We start from the raw sequence: 18,920 nt of genomic DNA, 5'->3' as shown, positions 1-18,920 counted from the left end.
TAAACAACTGAAACATATAATATCATTAATACATTGCATTTATTGGTTAGATTCTACAGTACTGCCTTTTCTCTTCCATTAACATTGTGTCTAAAGTGGCGTAAAATGTTACATAAGGCATAAGTCTGGTCACTACAGCTTCAGCTCACTGGGCATTTCAGAGGTTGTCAGGCCAGCCAGTAGGTTGTTTGCAGAAAGTTCAGCCATGACACCACGTGTGAAGTAGGTGGCACTACCAATATGAGGGAGAATCACTAAGACAAAACAACACAATGTTAAACATTTACCTCTGGAATAAAAGAGTGAAAAAGCCTTCTTGAAGGGTTCTGTCTAGTATGTCATGCCTTTTTTAATGCCAAAAATAAAACTGCATTGAGGTGGACTTTCAAAGCTGATTTTCACTCACCACAGTTTTTAAGGGTCAGCAGTGGGTGGTTGGTGGGCAGAGGTTCAGGGGTTGTGACATCAAGCCCTGCTGCTGCAATCTGACCACTGCTGAGGGCCTCAAACAAGTCCTCTTGATTCACAACTGCCCCTCTAAAGTAAAAATACACACAATATATATTTCACTTATTTTCCAGTCTAATATTTTTATTGGATATAAATAACTGTTGGATAGCAACTTTGATTTTAAGACAGGTAACAACAAACAAGTCGACATTGAGTTCAAGACCCACAAATACATGCATATTGTTCCGTTATTTAATAATTTTTATTAATAATTAGGGCTGTCAATCAATTAAAAATTGTAATCGAATTAATTACATTGTGTCCCGATTAATTCATCGTGATTAATCGCGTATACAAATATTTGCTGAGAAAGCCCCTTATATAACAGTAATTCAATATATACAGATTATACAAATTTATAATAAAAATATTCAGATAATTAAAATGCATTACATTCTTGTAGCAGAAGAGTTAATCATTGATAAGACAATACAAAAAGCGGCTTTAAAATACAATGTATTGTTTACAACCATATTACTGATCATAAGTCAATCATTGGCATACAGTTCACAGCAATCCATTTCACAAGTGAATTTGTCAATCAGTTGAAGATTTATTATGAGGGCTTGTTTAAGAGCCCGTCAATCTACACCTGCGTCAGACATGCTTGTGTAGCGTCTCGGATGCATTGCATCATAAACATAACATGTTTAGTTCACTGTTTCAAGTTAAATATAGTTTAATACTCAATCTTTAAACACATCATGAGATCCATTAGTTTGCATTTGTGCTCCTTCAAGTGTTTTGAATGCAAGAACGTAATGCATGGTTGTTTTCTTAACTGTATAAACTGTGCGATGCTCATACAGCTGAAATTTCACTTACTGCCCTCTGGAGTAAACAGGTTGTATTACAAGCTTGCATTTCTCAGGAATCTTCCTTATTATGGTGCGATTAATTGCGTTAATTTTTTTAATCGACAGCCCATTTAATAATACATTTTTGTAGTACCCCTGCATTTGTCACCTACTCTTTATGTTCCTTTATGTTTGAGCCAAGTGTAAAATATGGGGGCTCGTCCAGGATTTTAACCTAGGACCTGGAGCATATATATATATATATATATATATATATATATACATATATATATAATAATACAGAAAATTACAATACATTACATTATTTAGGCACACAAGTGAAGCATTAAAAAAGACAATACAAAAAGTGGCTTTAGAATGCAATATATTGTTGATATCCATATTACCGAACATAATCCTATCATTGGCCTACAGTTCACAGCAATCCATTTAGCAAATTAATTTGTCAATCAGACCGATATTACTATAAGAGCTTGTCTAAGGACGCGTCAATGTACACCTGTGTCAGACGGACACTTTTGGAGTGTCAAGTTTGAAACAGAAAAATGCATCTTAAGATCCCTGCCTTCGGATTTGCGCTCCATCAAGTGGTGTTTGAATGCAAGCATGTGTTCTCATGTTGTGTTGTCTGCTCTCGGTAAGTGTGGTTTGTTCTCTGTCTCTTTGAGCTGCACGTTGCATATACAAATGATACATATGAGTTTCGAATTGCATGTATGGAAGGAATATTACTTATTAATAGAGATGCACCGATTGCAATTTTCTTGGCCGATTTCGATTTCCGATTTTTTTGCAAGTGTGACCTGCCGATGCCGATTCTTTCAGATTTTCTTTCTAAGAACTATTATTGACCGCATATACAAACAAAATCTACCTTTCTTCAATGCTAAATTTTATTTTCATAATAAAATAAATTATTAAACATTACAATTTCCCCCAAAATGCACTGTTACAGGATCTTCTCTCACTTAAACAACTCTCAAAATAAAGTTCTCTGTGACTGGAAATAGGTAGAAATAACAATTAACTGCAAAAGAGTTGCTTTATATATCATTTTCCAATTCCAAAGATCTGAAAAACTGAAGTGTCCAAAACGCTTAACTTACGTTAGATGTACAAATATCAGTTGTAAAACTGAGCACTGCTTCGGGAATGGCTTGTAACCATATCTGTCAACACTCCCGTTTTTCCCTGGAGTCTCCCGTTTTGTTATTTCTCCCAAAAAAACTCCCGTAATTTGTATGGCCCAAACCACGTTATATGAATAATCACATCAATATATTATTCCTAGGTGGTCCAGTTTCCAGATCTTGAATGAAACGCATCCTACTCACACAATCGACACATCATACACATTACAAATCATTTATGACCACAATCTGGCAACCTACAACCCATTTGCGCTGTTGATATCTGCTCAGGCAGTAGACGCGGGATGTTAAATCAAGCATCACTGGTAGAGGGGAGGAGAAGACTCAGCTGGTGCTCCGGTGAAAAAAACTAAATATACATGTACATTTAACAACAGCTGGATGGAAGAATTGAATTTCATATCCTGAAGCCATATCGACAATGCCCACGCCTTTCGCACTGATTTTAATATTGGACACGGTGGGAAAAATTACGTTACTCAGCACATTAAATCACCATGGCACAATTTGTATAGTATTTAGCCTGCCTCTGCCATCCAGCACCCCACTTCCCCTCTCCCGGATTTGTGTACCCAAATGTTGACAGATAACAGGCTGCGTGTGTGACATGACACGAGATTAGACAACTCGGGTAACACGACGTCGGAAAGTACCTCCTACTCTGTATCGAGGAAATGTATCAGATTTCTGAAGCCTCTGTCCTCAACTATGGAGAACAGCTGGTCATCCAGGGCCATAAATTCCATCATTTTCCTCATAATTGCTTTGGTCTTTTCGCAGATCATTCCAAGGAATGATAGGAGAGGCTGCTGACTTGTGGCTGGCTCTGAGCTCTGGCTAGCTTTAGCCGCTTTCACTTTTTAGCTTCTTTTTTAAAATGGGCATTTTCAGCTGGGTGATGGTGTTATAAATGTCTAATTAGGTTTGTTGATCCGAAAGTTATTGTGGTGGTGTGGTTCCCCCACGGTTTACTTTGGCCTTACAATTCTTACACATTTCGAACTTTATGTATTCTTCACTCACATTGAAGATCTTCCACGCCAATGACATGTTTACATGCAGCTGTGATATTATTGCATGCGCCGCTGGCAACAAAACGGACCGGCTTGGAATCGGAAAGATGTGAGGCTGACCGGCCGGTTACCGGTCCGGGCCGAGCATGCGGAAAATCGTCTAATTCCGGTCCCTGGCCGGTCGATCGGTGCATCTCTACTTATTAATGTCCAGGAATATGATTAATTATATAAATTTTTTATTTATATAATTAATCACACTGAATTAATGCGTTAAATACAGCCCTAGTTATTATAAACGTTTTATTTGTTTTGTAGTTGTTATGGGTTCTTTAAGGAGGGGTGTGTCATGACCCAGTCAGTGTTTTTCTGTGCTATTCTTTCTCTTGTTTTGACAGGTGTGGCTGATTTTATTGGAGCATGGCTTGTGCATCTGAACACTGTTGTGGCGACCAATTTGAATGCTACAGTTTTATTCTTCGGGGCCGCTGCTTAGGCAGACTGCCAACTCCTCACTTCAGATGTGTTTTTTTGATCTATTGTAATTTTGCGCCTCCTTAAACTCAAGTTCATGCATTTTCTGTCATAACAGACCAACATATATTTACTACGTATATTGTTATTGTTCCATTATTAGATTTTTTTATTAATAAGTATTTTTTTGTAGTACACCCGTCTTTGTCACCTCCCATTCATGTCGGATCTTTGAGCCAGGAGTAACACAATTCATCTGGTTCAATTTTAGCAATGACGATTAGAAAATATCTCTCAGATATACACTCACCTAAAGGATTATTAGGAACACCTGTTCAATTTCTCATTAATGCAATTATCTAATCAACCAATCACATGGCAGTTGCTTCAATGCATTTAGGGGTGTGGTCCTGGTCAAGACAATCTTCTGAACTCCAAACTGAATGTCAGAATGGGAAAGAAAGGTGATTTAAGCAATTTTGAGCGTGGCATGGTTGTTGGTGCCAGACGGGCCGGTCTGAGTATTTCACAATCTGCTCAGTTACTGGGATTTTCACGCACAACCATTTCTAGGGTTTACAAAGAATGGTGTGAAAAGGGAAAAACATCCAGTATGCGGCAGTCCTGTGGGCGAAAATGCCTTGTTGATGCTAGAGGTCAGAGGAGAATGGGCCGACTGATTCAAGCTGATAGAAGAGCAACTTTGCCTGAAATAACCACTCCTTACAACCGAGGTATGCAGCAAAGCATTTGTGAAGTCACAACAAGCTCAACCTTGAGGCGGATGGGCTACAACAGCAGAAGACCCCACCGGGTACCACTCATCTCCACTACAAATAGGAAAAAGAGGCTACAATTTGAAAGAGCTCACCAAAATTGGACAGTTGAAGACTGGAAAAATGTTGCCTGGTCTGATGAGTCTCGATTTCTGTTGAGACATTCAGATGGTAGAGTCAGAATTTGGCGTAAACAGAATGAGAACATGGATCCATCATGCCTTGTTACCACTGTGCAGGCTGGTGGTGGTGGTGTAATGGTGTGGGGGATGTTTTCTTGGCACACTTTAGGCCCCTTAGTGCCAATTGGGCATCGTTTAAATGCCACGGCCTACCTGAGCATTGTTTCTGACCATATCCATCCCTTTATGGCCACCATGTACCCATCCTCTGATGGCTACTTCCAGCAGGATAATGCACCATGTCACAAAGCTCGAATCGTTTCAAATTGGTTTCTTGAACATGACAATGAGTTCACTGTTCTAAAATGGCCCCCACAGTCACCAGATCTCAACCCAATAGAGCATCTTTGGGATGTGGTGGAACGGGAGCTTTGTGCCCTGGATGTGCATCCCACAAATCTCCATCAACTGCAAGATGCTATCCTATCAATATGGGCCAACATTTCTAAAGAATGCTTTCAGCACCTTGTTGAATCAATGCCACGTAGAATTAAGGCAGTTCTGAAGGCGAAAGGGGGTCAAACACAGTATTAGTATGGTGTTCCTAATAATCCTTTAGGTGAGTGTATGTCATAAACCAGATAGGTACATTATATTATACCTGCTGGTGTTGATAAAGACTGAAGTTTTCTTCATTTTGCTAAAGAAGGCTTTGTCGCACAGGCCCAGAGTGTCAGGAGTCAAAGAACAGGACACCACCACAAAATCGCTCTCACTCACTAGAGTTTCTAATGGCACTGAGAAAGAAAAAGGGAGTAGAAGAAAGAAGACACCATGACACAATCTTAATATCTCTCAATCAAATGCAAGTCTTCATTTAAAAAAAATTATCCAGGCACTATTATTTTAGTTTCCTCCCTTTTAATTTTTTTTTATAGAGAGTAATATGAAGTAGTTCTGATAACATCTCTTCATTTTCCCTCTGGTTCTGTTCATATAACACATTGAGTCCTGGAAAATGTAAGGGAGTCACTTTGGTTATAGAATGCAGTTCAATGTTGGGCGAACTTCTCCATAGTTTGATCGTCCTATCATCAGCCTGTGAGATCACCAATACACGATATTATCTCATGGGGTTGCTCATTTATTTACTTATTTATTTACTCATTATTATTTAATTGTTTACTTTTATTATCATGGGAAATGACGTGTGGAAAATTAGTTGTCCATATTTTGCGAGGAAAGATGGAGCTGGTGACAAAAGAAAAATGTCACGTCGCCTATTTGGCAAGTCAATTATTCACTACAGAAGGAGAAAGCAAAAATGTATTGAGCTTTTGGCATCTGTCGCTGCATTCTCTCACAGCTGGCAGAAATGATGAGAGCCCTGCAAGGTGCAGGAACAGCTGAATCTACCTCAACATATGCTGATATCTATATATCAACTATCTTAATTTATTGGCTTAATATTTCTATTAATATTTAATTGATGTTAGTGGGGAAAACTAATAGAAGAATCAATTAGAAGGCTGCTCCGTTGGGGTGGACGGTAGTGGCGAGAACTCTACTATGGCACATCCCTCCTCCTTCCCGGGTTTCGGCACCAGTGTAACGTAGTTCAATGGAAAGGAGGCGAGAACCGGCTTGATAAACTGAAACAAACACACACATGACGGACATGTAAACTATCTCTCTCTCTCCCACTCAATCCTCCGCAGTCGGCCTTTATCCCTCTCGGAGGCTTGAATAGCCTGATAAGGGACCGGGTGTGTATAATCCCGACCCGGCCCCACCCTCCACATAAATGTAATACATTAATACATTAATGGGAAAATTAGCCAAATTTCGTCTTCATATCGTCAAAGGCATCAGCTATTGGCGATATCTCTGACTATTGTCGATCCCCGATATCATCGTCTATCGGCACAACCCTAATGCAGTTATCACGCTCGTTTACAACAGGACTCTGTATAAAAGTGAGCCCCAGTCATTTATTTTCTCTTACCATATTCCCCGTCAACCTCTTGGGCCTGAGGTTTGGGCTGTCTGCCTGTGAACAGCAGTCTCTTCACTCCAAAGGGCTTCAGTCTCCTTGCAATGGCCAGACCTACAAATCATAAACACCAAACAGAAAATCTGTCAAGCAATCTGCCAGAATTGTCTATTCCTTTAAAAGTATTTCTATATAATGCTAAAACTGAATATAGAGGGTATCAAAAGTTACTTGAAGTATTCCCCCTCTTTGATTTAACAACATACATTTGGTAAGGTGTTCAACCATCTTGAGAGATCACGCTAAATATGTTAGTAAGTTTAACAACTGGGTTCAGTGGCTTTCTTGCACAACAAATAGCATTGACTTTGTGAAGTCTCACAAGGAAAAGAACAAAATGTGTGTAATATAACAGATGATGTACAAATGGTTAATTTGTGGTATTGAAAGGTGGGGAAAAAACTAGGAAGAAAAAATACAGACATTTCTCAAGGCACAATAACTTATTAACATGAGTTTTCCTCTACCTATGCGGCCCAATCCAATCACCCCAACAGTGCTGCCTGACAGACCATAACCACATAGCCACAGGGGTTTCCATGTACTCCAGCCACCACTAAAATGGGAAAAATGGGAAATAATCAAGGGGGAAAAAAGCAGATAAATGAACAAGGTACTTCAAGTGCCAAATTATTAAACAAATCAAACTTTTGATTAGTTTTGTTTTAAAATTTGACACTGGGGATAAATAACAGTCACAACAATTAAGATGGAGGATCCCTTGGATCTGTTCTCAACAAAGCAGTGATACATGGTAGATAGTGGAGTAGAAAAGGGGTAGAACTGACTTTTTGACTTCCTCTACTCCCTCAGGAAGACGTCGAGCAGTGGCCAAGAGTAGAGACACTGTCAGCTCAGCAGTAGCATCTGTCAAAACATCAGGGGTGTAGCCTACTCTTATTCCTCTAAGACAAAGGCAGACAGCAAAAGTGTTTGAACATCCTTATTGTGCTTGATCATAATTTATTTGTTTGTTCGGTATTATCTTTCACTTTCTGAGCTCAAAATACCAATTGCACAAAACCTGGTAGTAGAAGGGTGATCTTCTAACACTCCATTAAATAAAATACAAATGAGGGTAGGCTGATTTGCATTTCAAAACAAAAACTATATAAAAACAAAAACAAACTGCTGATTATTTCCCTTGATATTGTAATTGAGATTAATATTAATGAATCTGTTCTGAATCTGTAATAGAACATCTGTTCCGCAAGCACTTAAACAATCCACACTATTTGCACTTACTAATGAACTTAACTTGCACTTACTGTTTAAAAAAAAATACATTAATTCTGTCTCTTTCTTTCTCTTTATTTGCGCTAGCACCTATTCTACTCTAGCCACCTTGAGAGCTTGGCAGTACAACACTGCTGATGTTGTTGAACGTTTTATGACAAATTGCTTGCTATGTTCCTCATTTGATAGTTGCTTTGGATAAAAGCATCTGCTAAATGACTAAATGTAAATGTATGGCATGAGGGTGAGTAAATGATGAGAACATTTCCATTTTTGAGTGGACTATCCCTTTAAATTAATTATTTTGAGTGGATTAACTGTAAGTCATATTCTTTATGTAGGCAACACATTCAAAACGCAAGAACTATTTCTGAAGTACTGTATAGCTGTTTAATCAGTAAATGAAGGCAGTTACCCAACAGTCTAATCAAGCCTCAGAGAGGTATAAATGCTGACTGGAGACTGCAGTGGGACAGAGAGAGAGATTTACTGTCCGACACCTTTGTGTGTTTGGCTTATTGTTTAGTTCTTCATTAAACTATTATGTATATTGTCAAGCCGGTTCTCGCCTCCTCCTTTCCATCGATCTCTTTACACTGGTGCCGAAACCCAGGAAGGAGGAGGGATGCCCCTCTTAGAGTCCTCGACACTGCCGTCCACCCAGGGGAGTGCCACTGCCATTTGCAGGGTGACGGAGTAGCCCGACCACCCAGATGCGGGGAACGTCTGCCGGGTGAGTGAGGATTGGACTCCCCGACTGCCTGGAGCGATGGAGTCGCTGCCAGGGGCGGAGGAGTGCCCTGCCGTCCCCCAGAAACGAAGAGGGGTTGAGAGAATGCCGCCGTCCGCGAGAGGAGGAGGGAAACGACTCCTTGACCACCTGGAGCGGTAGGGCCGCTGCCAGGGGCGGAGGAGTGTCCCGCGAGTCGCCGGGAACATGGAGGTGAGTTCTGTCTGCTGGAGGTCGGAGGTTCCTCCAGTCCACTTGGGGAGGAGCAGGTGTTGTCCGCCTGAGAGTGTGGAGGAGTGATCGGGAACCAAGAGACGGCGCATCAGCGAATCAGTGAGTGAGCTGCTTCTCTCTCTCCTCTCTCCATCTGTCACACCATGTTGGCCTTTCCCTTGCCTATTTAAAAAAAATGTCCCTCCTGTCTCCTCCCAGGTTGAGGAAGGTGGGGATGACCAGCCGGCAGACGGGACGCAAGGCACGCCTCTCCCCAGGGAAAACGGCGGTAGGAGTGTAGAGCGGAGGGGGGCTGGGCCACCAGTCCCCAATCAGCCTGATGGGGCACGTGAGGGATAAAGGTGGCTGATGACGATATTCGAGAGAGAGAATTACAGGCATCTGCCCTGTATGTGTTTATGTTTGGGTGTTTTTGTTTAAGTTTATCATTAAAGGTATATATATTGTCAAGCTGGTTCTTGCCTCCTCCTTTCCCTTGAACCCCGTTACACAGTCAATTTTGCTCTCTTAGAAGCATGAAAAACAAAGCTTTTATTCAAATTATACTGTTACGTCCTAGGGCATATCTTTCTTTTATTTTCTTGTTACATCTGTGGATGTATAAGTTGTATGTATATTGACTATACATTGTTTGTATGTTTTCTGTTGTCTTCGTTGTGTTCCATGTCATCCCAACCAGGTTAATTTACATCAGCTGTGGGTAATTAAGATTGAGTGCTGAGCAGCTCTGATTGGTGCACTACCAGATGAACATGGGAATAAAGCTGAAGTGGAAAGACTGCTAGAAGAGACTCTTTCCTCCTGCCCCAGCGTTGATAGCCTTTGTGTTTTTCTATGCTGTTGTTAATTGGAATCTACAAGTTGTTTTCTTTGTTAAACTTACCCTAATTTAAATATTGTTCCTTTGTTGGGTGTGCAATCTTTTCCACCCGTTGGTGTCCACGGAAGCGGTAGAGAGGTGGGCACCATTTTCTTTGTTATACCGTTTTTCTCTTGTTTATTGCTAGGTAGGGAGTAAGGCAAGATTTGTGTTGTTAATTTCTATTTATTTGTCTGTAAGGGTAAGTAGTTTGTGCCTCCCTTTTCAGCTAGACTCAAAAAAGTGTTTGTTATTTTGGCCTGGTCCCCTCTTGAAGACTTTATGCTTCCCTGTTGTTTTGTATTTAATAGAGGACAATAAAACTTGTAAACTTTTTTCGTAACCTGTTGTGGTTATTGTTGGCTGGGACAGGAGTGAAGACCTCCAAACACTTTTTTTTTTCCTATCTTTAAGTTCCTTATAACTTGTTAGTTTTCTTCCTGACCCCTAGACGGGGAGGAAACGTAACAATTGGGGGCTCGTCCATTCGTCTAGTGAGACGTAACAATTGGGGGCTTGTCCGTTTGTCTAGTGAGACGTAACAATTGGGCCTCATCCATTTGTCTATTGGGACGTGACAATTGGAATCTCGTCTTTTTGAGCACATTCGGTAAGTCTTTTTACATTTTTTGTATTGGTTTTTGAACTTTGAGTGGGGGAAGAGATCACATATTAGTGAATATGGAATTTGACCTAATTATGTTCACGTTATCGCCCACTTTAGAAGAATTTGACCGATGTAGAAAGAAGGATCTGATTCTAATTGCAGATTTCTTTAATATATCAGTTCCCAAAGAAGCCAAGAAACAGGTGTTAAAAGAGAAGTTATACCGTAAGTTGGTAGAGGCGAGTATCTTACCTGAACGCTCTGGGGAGGGTGCGGGTAATGCAGAGTCGGAAGGTGATACCTCATCTGTTAAAATTAATTCGGTAAGTAGTACTAAGGTCCCTCGCGAAGATCTTAAAGATGCAATTCAATTGAAAGAATTGGATCTTGCTTTGAAGCAACAGGAACACGAAACTCAGCTTCTGCGCTTGAGAGCTTTGGAGACTGAGGCAGGTCGGGATATTAAACTGCGAGAATTAGAGCTTGAGGCTCAAGTCTTGCGCAATAAACCAGTTCCATTACCTCGATTAAGATATTTCTCTGATAGTGGTGCATCGCAAGCTAAATTTGATGTCAGTAAATATGTCAAATTAGTACCTCCATTTCGCGAAACGGAGGTTGATTCGTATTTTACCGCCTTCGAACGTGTTGCTGCTAAATTAAGTTGGCCGAGAGACATGTGGGTGCTAATGTTGCAATGCAATCTCATTGGCAAGGCTCAAGAGGTGTGCTTAGCTTTGCCAATAGAAGATTCATTGGACTACGATATTGTAAAGGCTGCGGTTTTGCAAGCTTATGAATTAGTGCCGGAGGCATATCGACAAAGATTTAGGGCTTGTTCAAAAGCAGCCAAACAAACATTCGTGGAGTCCACGAGAGAAAAAAGAACACTTTTTGAGAAGTGGTGCTTGGCCAGCAAAACTACAACTTTTGAGGAGCTGCAAGAGCTTGTTTTACTGGAGGACTTCAAGTGTTGTGTGTCCGAAAGTCTTAGTGTATTTAAATGAGCAAAAAGTATCTAAACTTTCTGATGCAGCGGTTTTAGCTGATGAATTTGTGCTCACCCACAGAACTGTGTTTCCGTCTGTTCGTTCTGTTCAAACTCCATCAGTTGGTGAGAAAGTAAGGAAGGAATCACTGCGGGTTAGTGTTTCTAGACCTGGCCATGACTCTAAGTTCATGCCGAAAAATGCTGCAGGCAAAAGAGTATGCTTTTACTGCCTTGACCCTGACCATTTGATCTCGGATTGCAAAGCATGGAAGCAAAAAAATGCTACTAGCAAATCTAAAAGCGTTTCATTTGCACAAACTCTCTCTGTTCCCGATGTGGATCATCCTTGTTTACCAGCTACCTTTAAGCCATTTGTGATGGAAGGCACAATAGCCCTTTCCAATGACACTGAGTTTAGACCAATTATGATGTTGAGAGATACGGGGGCAGCGCAGTCATTAATTTTGGAGAGCGTGCTACCTTTTTCGGCTGAGTCATATACGGGCAGTGATGTGCTAATTCGTGGTGTGGAATTAGGATGTATTTCAGTACCTTTACATCATGTGTATATAACCTCTGAACTCATTACAGGTGCTGTGAAAATGGGAGTACGTTCACAGCTGCCGGTTGAAGGTGTGAGCATGATATTAGGTAATGACCTAGTTGGTGGAAAGGTTTTTCCTCATCCCATTGTGTCTGCTAAACCTGACGCTTGTGACCAAGCTGATGTCTCTAGACAGTTTCCTTCTGTTTTTCCATCTTGTGCCGTAACTCGTGCTCAAGCAAAGAAATTTGGAAATGTAGTTGACATTTCAGATTGACATTTCCTAACTACCCAGGGAAAGATGTTTATTACACCCCAGCATCCAGGAACTGCTGAGCCTTCCAACCCAATCATACAGCCCATAAAGGTAAGCCGAGAGCAGCTAGCTGCTGCTCAAAGGGCAGACCCAAATTTGGCAAGATGTATTGAGACTGTAGTAGATAAGTCACAAGTCTCAAAACGTACGGTAGGTTATTTTTGGGATAACAACATACTCATGCGTTGGTGGAAGCTGCAAGACGTTGATGATGATTGTCATGTGATATATCAGATTGTGTTGCCTTCTGGTTACCATGACCAGGTTTTGCAGCTATCTCATGAGCATGTATGTTCTGGTCACCTTGGGGTAACTAAAACTTATCATAGCCTCACTAGACACTTCTTTTGGCCCGGTTTAAAATCTGCAGTGACTAAGTTTATCAAATCATGTCATGCTTGTCAAATGGCTGGAAAGCCCAATCAGACAGTTCCACAAGCTCCACTTCACCCCATTCCAATCATGGAAGAACCCTTTGAAAGACTTCTCCTTGACTGTGTAGGTCCATTGCCAAAGTCCAAATCAGGCCATCAGTACAATTTAAGCATTATGTGTACAACCACCCGTTATCCTGAAGCCATACCACTGCGTACTATCAAAACCAAGGCAGTAGTAAAAGAGCTAATCAGATTTTGCTCAATTTTTGGTTTACCTAAGGTCATTCAAACTGACCAAGGGTCAAATTTTACGTCTCATGTGTTTGAGCAAATGGTAAGAGTTGGGCGTGGAACACCAGTTGTCAAGTGCATATCACCCAGAGTCACAGGGCGCACTTGAACGGTTCCATCAGACTCTCAAGTCGATGATGCGTACCTACTGTGTGGAGAGCGGTAAAGACTGGGCAGAAGGGTTACCTTTGTTAATGTTCGCTATAAGGGGAACAGTGCAGGAATCTCTGGGTTTTAGTCCTGCTGAGCTTGTGTTTGGTCACACAGTGCGAGGGCCATTAAAACTCTTAAGTGAGCAGTTTTTAACCAAAGATTCCTCTCCAGTGTCTATCTTCGACTATGTGAGCTCTTTTCGCAAACAACTTCACAAGGCATGGGAAATTGCTAAGACCCATCTTGCTGAAGTTCAGTCTAAGATGAAAGCCCGTTATGACCAGCGACGTGTTGTACGCAGTTTTCAACCAGGTGATTCTGTGTTAATTCTACTCCCTGTTCTTGGCTCGGCCATGCAAGCAAAATTCTCTGGTCCTTACGTAGTTGAGAAAAAGCTAAGTGACACTAACTATGTTGTACGTACTCCTGATCGGCGTCGTAAGACCCGAGTCTGTCACATAAATATGATTAAGTCCTATGTATCAAGAGATTCATCTAAACCTGATTTACCAGTTGAACCAATATCGGTGGTAAATATTGTTGATAATCCATGTACCCCTGAAGTAGATGACTTGGTAGATAAAAATACCCAAATCTCTTGTGGGAGATTATCAAATTCTTCTGTTCTGACCACATTGGACTCTCATCTGTGTTATCTACCTGATGACAAATGTATTGATATTGTTGAGTTGATCAGAAAGTATCCTACACTGTTTCATGATGTTCCCTCCCACACCACTGTGCTGAGTCATGATATAGATGTAGGTGAGTGTTTACCCATCAAACAACATCCGTACCTTGTGAATCCTCATAAAAGGCAGTTAATGAAAGAGGAAGTTGATTATTTGTTACGTCATGGTTTTGCTGTGTCCAGTCAGAGTCCGTGGAGTTCACCATGCTTGCTTGTTCCTAAATCGGATAACACCCTGCGATTCTGTACGGACTATTGGAAGGTGAATAACGTAACCAAACCTGATTCCTTTCCTCTTCCAAGAATTGAAGACTGCGTGGATAGAGTAGGTTCATCATGTTTTGTCACAAAGTTAGATCTTTTAAAAGGTTATTGGCAGGTACCTTTAACACCCCGTGCTAGTGAGATCTCTGCATTTGTCACCCCTGACAACTTCCTTAATTATAAGGTTATGGCTTTTGGAATGCGTAACGCTCCTGCTACCTTCCAGCGTTTGATGCAGAGGGTTTTGTCAGGAGTACCAAATTGTGAAGTATACCTTGATGACATTGTAGTTTATTCATTGACTTGGAAGGATCATCTCAAAACGTTAGAAGCGGTGTTAAAACGTTTGTCTGAAGCTTCTTTAACATTGAACCTTGCCAAATGTGAGTTTGCAAGGGCAGTTGTCACTTACCTTGGCAAAATAGTTGGGCAAGGCCAGGTACGACCTGTTGAGGCCAAGGTCTCTGCCATCACTGAGTTTCCTCCTCCTACCAACAAACGCGAGTTGAGGCGTTTCTTAGGTATGACTGGTTACTATAGAGGTTTTTGTGAAAATTTTGCCTCTGTAGTTTCACCCCTAACAGATCTATTGAGTACAGAACGTAAGTTTGTATGGAGCCCTGAGTGTGAGTCTGCTTTCCATGCAGCTAAGGATCTTTTGTGTAACGCTCCAGTTCTGTCTGCCCCAAATTTCACCTTTCCATTTAGTCTGCAGGTAGATGCCAGTGCTTATGGAGCAGGTGCAGTGCTTCTACAAGAGGATAGCTCGGGTATTGACCATCCAGTATGCTATTTCTCTAAAAAGTTCTCAAAATGCCAAAGACGAGATGGTACAATCGAGAAAGAGGCATTAGCCTTGTTACTGGCTCTTCAGCATTTTGAGGTCTATGTAGGGTCTGGCAATGGCAAACCAATAGTGGTTTACACGGACCACAACCCTTTGATTTTTCTATCCCGTATGTCAAATGCTAACCAGCGGTTGATGAGATGGTCCCTCATCATTCAGGAATTTAACCTGGATGTGCGTTATAAAAAGGGAGTGGAAAATGTTGTAGCCGATGCACTGTCCAGAGCTCATAATGCTGAAAGTTAGAGGGTGAATAATAAATGGTTACAAGTCCTGGCTTGTAAATAAGGGTGGGTGTGTTACGTCCTAGGGCGTATCTTTCTTTTATTTTCTTGTTACATCTGTGGATGTATAAGTTGTATGTATATTGACTATACATTGTTTGTATGTTTTCTGTTATCTTCGTTGTGTTCCATGTCATCCCAACCAGGTTAATTTACATCAGCTGTGGGTAATTAAGATTGAGTGCTGAGCAGCTCTGATTGGTGCACTACCAGATGAACATGGGAATAAAGCTGAAGTGGAAAGACTGCTAGGAGAGACTCTTTCCTCCTGCCCCAGCGTTGATAGCCTTTGTGTTTTTCTATGCTGTTGTTAATTGGAATCTACAAGTTGTTTTCTTTGTTAAACTTACCCTAATTTAAATATTGTTCCTTTGTTGGGTGTGCGATCTTTTCCACCCGTTGGTATCCACGGAAGCGGTAGAGAGGTGGGCGCCATTTTCTTTGTTATAGCGGTTTTCTCTTGTTTATTGCTAGGTAGGGAGTAAGGCAAGATTTTTGTTGTAAATTTCTATTTATTTGTCTGTAAGGGTAAGTAGTTTGTGCCTTCTTTTTCAGCTAGACTCATTTTGTTTGTTATTTTGGCCTGGTCCCCTCTTGAAGACTTTATGCTTCCCTGTTGTTTTGTATTTAATAGAGGACAATAAAACTTGTAAACTTTTTTTCGTAACCTGTTGTGGTTATTGTTGGCTGGGACAGGAGTGAAGACGTCCAAACACTTTTTTTTTTTTCCTATGTTTAAGTTCCTTATAACTTGTTAGTTTTCTTCCTGACCCCTAGACGGGGAGGAAACGTAACAATACACAGAATCAAGCAGCAGATCTGTCTGTGATTAGATGCAAGTATGTTTAATTGAAAAATTTGACACAACCTGCATTAGATGGTAAGACCTACATGGAGTGTTACAATTGACCATTTTCACATGAATTGTGGCAGTAGTAATTGTAATCTTGATCATTCATTTAATTAATTGTGCAATGTGCAGCCCTTACACAAACTCACCTTTTCTTAATCTCATCTATGGCAAGGTGGTCAAATCCCACAGAAAGAGTGCTGATCACTTTCAAGTTGGGTCCTGAGCAACACAACGCAACATTACCAAATCACAGTTTTTCCATTACTGCACTTTTCTATTATTGTCATAACCAGAGGTTTTGCCTTACCAGCCGCATCCAGGACCTCAGCATCAATGCGGTCTGAGAGTAAACAGAGAAGACCATGAGCACCTGTGACTCCCTTCAGGAGCTCTGCCTGGGGAACAGGCTCATCAGAGTCCCATACTGACAAATTACACCTGTAAACACAATGGATAACAACACAATCACAAAAGTATCAATTTAACTTAACCATATATATTCATGTTTCCCAGTCATTTTTATAAGTACTTATAAAAATAAACTTATAAAAATTATAAGTGCCACATCTCCTTTAACTTAGGGATAACTTAGGCCGATAAGTGGGAAAATAAATATTATTATTGTGCCGATATTATTAAATTATTGCTGATATTTTGTTATGGTATATTTGCTTGCAGCTGATAATCTCTGATGGCCTGCGACTTTCCTTCAGGCAGAGACACAGCGTCTTTGTGAATGAGAGCATGTGAGAGCCAAACTGATGTCCTCTTTGTGGATTATTTCAACATATCTGCACCTTGTAACATTGTTTTGGGTCTGGTTTTAATATGGGAACATATGTTGTGAGTAACCGCATTCCATTTTCCATATTCTGTTTATGTTTCTTGAGGCAATAAACGAAAAGGTGACAAAAATTATGTATGTACTGTATGTTACTTAAAGGAGCAATATGTAACATTGACATCAAACGTTTAAAATGGGTACTGCAGAAAACCGATATTGGTCTTTAAGTTTTAATAATTGTGTTTAATCCCCATTAGAGGTGTAGAGGAAACGTTTAAAATGGGCACTGCAGTCCAAATTCCAAATTTTGAAAAAGTTGTTTCCCCTGCCCCCAACTCCCCAGACTCAAAGCTCACGTGGGTTGCAAGGTTGAGGACACGCAACAGGAACGAGCAAACTCACGATAGCAAGCAGCGAGCGTTACACTGTAAATTGATCAGCTAATTTATACGTTTGCAATGTTTTTATTGTTTGCAAAAATAATCCAGATCATGTGGATTTTTTATAGCTCCGTCAATGTTGTACTGCTGGCTGCAGAGCGCTGTTTGCCCACTAACTTGTTTCAAATCTGGCCATCTTTGGAATGCTCTGGGTAGAATATTTCCAGTCATGCCAGTGTGGCTCCTATTTACTTGAATAAAGAAAGACCAAATTCCCAAAAACGGTTGGTAAAGATTATTATCAAATTACATATTTCAAATCAGTAATACAATCTGAAAATACTGATCTCATAAATTGTGATTCTTTACGTAAAAAAAAAAAAACGCAATTTCCCCGGCTTGTGTAGATAATGCACGTTCTAGAGTTGATTGACAGGCGATGTATGTATCTAAAGGGTGTTTGGCTCTTTTAACAGGCGGGACTTCCTTTCAACGTCTGTTGACATTTGGACGCTTAGAGCTCCATGGTTGAGCGTTTCAGTTTCTCCCATTCATTTTAATAGAAGTGACTCGTCTCTGCTAAATAGTTTCTGGACAAGTAGAAATGAATTTGTGTGTTAATCAACATTATGCCACAAATGCTGTCGATTAAGCTTAACTTGTATTGAACCTGGAACATTTCTTTAATGGCAAGAGTGAGAAAAAAACAATAAAATCAATGTCAATTCAAGTCAAGTGGCTTTTACTGTCATTTTCAACCATATACAGCTAGTACAGTACACAGTGAAACGAAACAACGTTCGCCATGGTGCTACTTAAAAACAACATAAGACAAACACAGACCTACATGAGACTACACAGAACTAAAATACCTACACAATTCGACATAATGCGCATGTCGCATCTCAATCAGTACATGCATGCATCATTCTGTACTACTGAATGCAAGAGCATGTGAAATGTCATACATGCCGGCTATTTGGAGTATTTTCATGCCCTCCTGCGGGATGCGTCTCGTGACGAATACTTTCAGCATGTGCTGCGCGCTCATCCTGCTTGATTAAATTTTAACCCAATTAATTAAGGTCATGTACTTATGACACCGATGACAACAGAAGTCCAAATGAACTTCCCTACTCCAAGACGTTACTAATGTGGGACGGTGTGCTAAGTGCTTAACAGTCCCATCCTGTCGGCTTTAGCGACATCTGGTTGAGCGGATGAGCATTGCAACTGCAGTTTCTCGCTGAGGAGAATTTAGTTTGACGAATTAATTCGTTTACTGGCAGAAAATGTTCAGTAAATTACGACAGGTACATCAAATGTGGGGTTATTTTCACCCCTGTTTTGGTTTTTGTTTCACAAGTTTTTACATTCTTTCTTAAAATTGTTTTTAGCAACAAAATAATATATTTGATATACATTAGTTTGCCATGTTTGTATAAGTTAGTGAGTATATTCAGAACGTATAATTGTTTCAAGTTTCATTTACTGCAGGTGATGAGGTTTTTATTGACTTTAATTCATGGCAAATGTGGTCATAAACGGTCATGTGGAGGCTT

General features: G+C 40.5%; 1 protein-coding gene across 1 annotated transcript; it reads right to left on the bottom strand.

The window, feature by feature from the left end:
• Positions 1 to 33: 33 nt before the first annotated feature.
• On the bottom strand, positions 34 to 18,514 carry grhpra (glyoxylate reductase/hydroxypyruvate reductase a). The gene is made up of 9 exons (XM_052150372.1): positions 18,327 to 18,514; positions 16,502 to 16,632; positions 16,341 to 16,413; positions 7,706 to 7,822; positions 7,385 to 7,473; positions 6,870 to 6,971; positions 5,526 to 5,661; positions 407 to 537; positions 34 to 254 (listed from the first exon to the last, which is right to left on the bottom strand). Exons 1-9 carry the CDS (start codon positions 18,407 to 18,409, stop codon positions 133 to 135), a joined length of 984 nt encoding a protein of 327 aa, XP_052006332.1. The 5' UTR covers positions 18,410 to 18,514; the 3' UTR covers positions 34 to 132.
• Positions 18,515 to 18,920: the final 406 nt, after the last annotated feature.

Source organism: Xyrauchen texanus, chromosome 19, assembly GCF_025860055.1.
Source record: "Xyrauchen texanus isolate HMW12.3.18 chromosome 19, RBS_HiC_50CHRs, whole genome shotgun sequence".
Classification (NCBI taxonomy): domain Eukaryota; kingdom Metazoa; phylum Chordata; class Actinopteri; order Cypriniformes; family Catostomidae; genus Xyrauchen; species Xyrauchen texanus.
The sequence above is the reverse complement of the archived record's forward strand: the minus strand, read 5'-3'. Positions and strand labels throughout refer to the sequence as shown.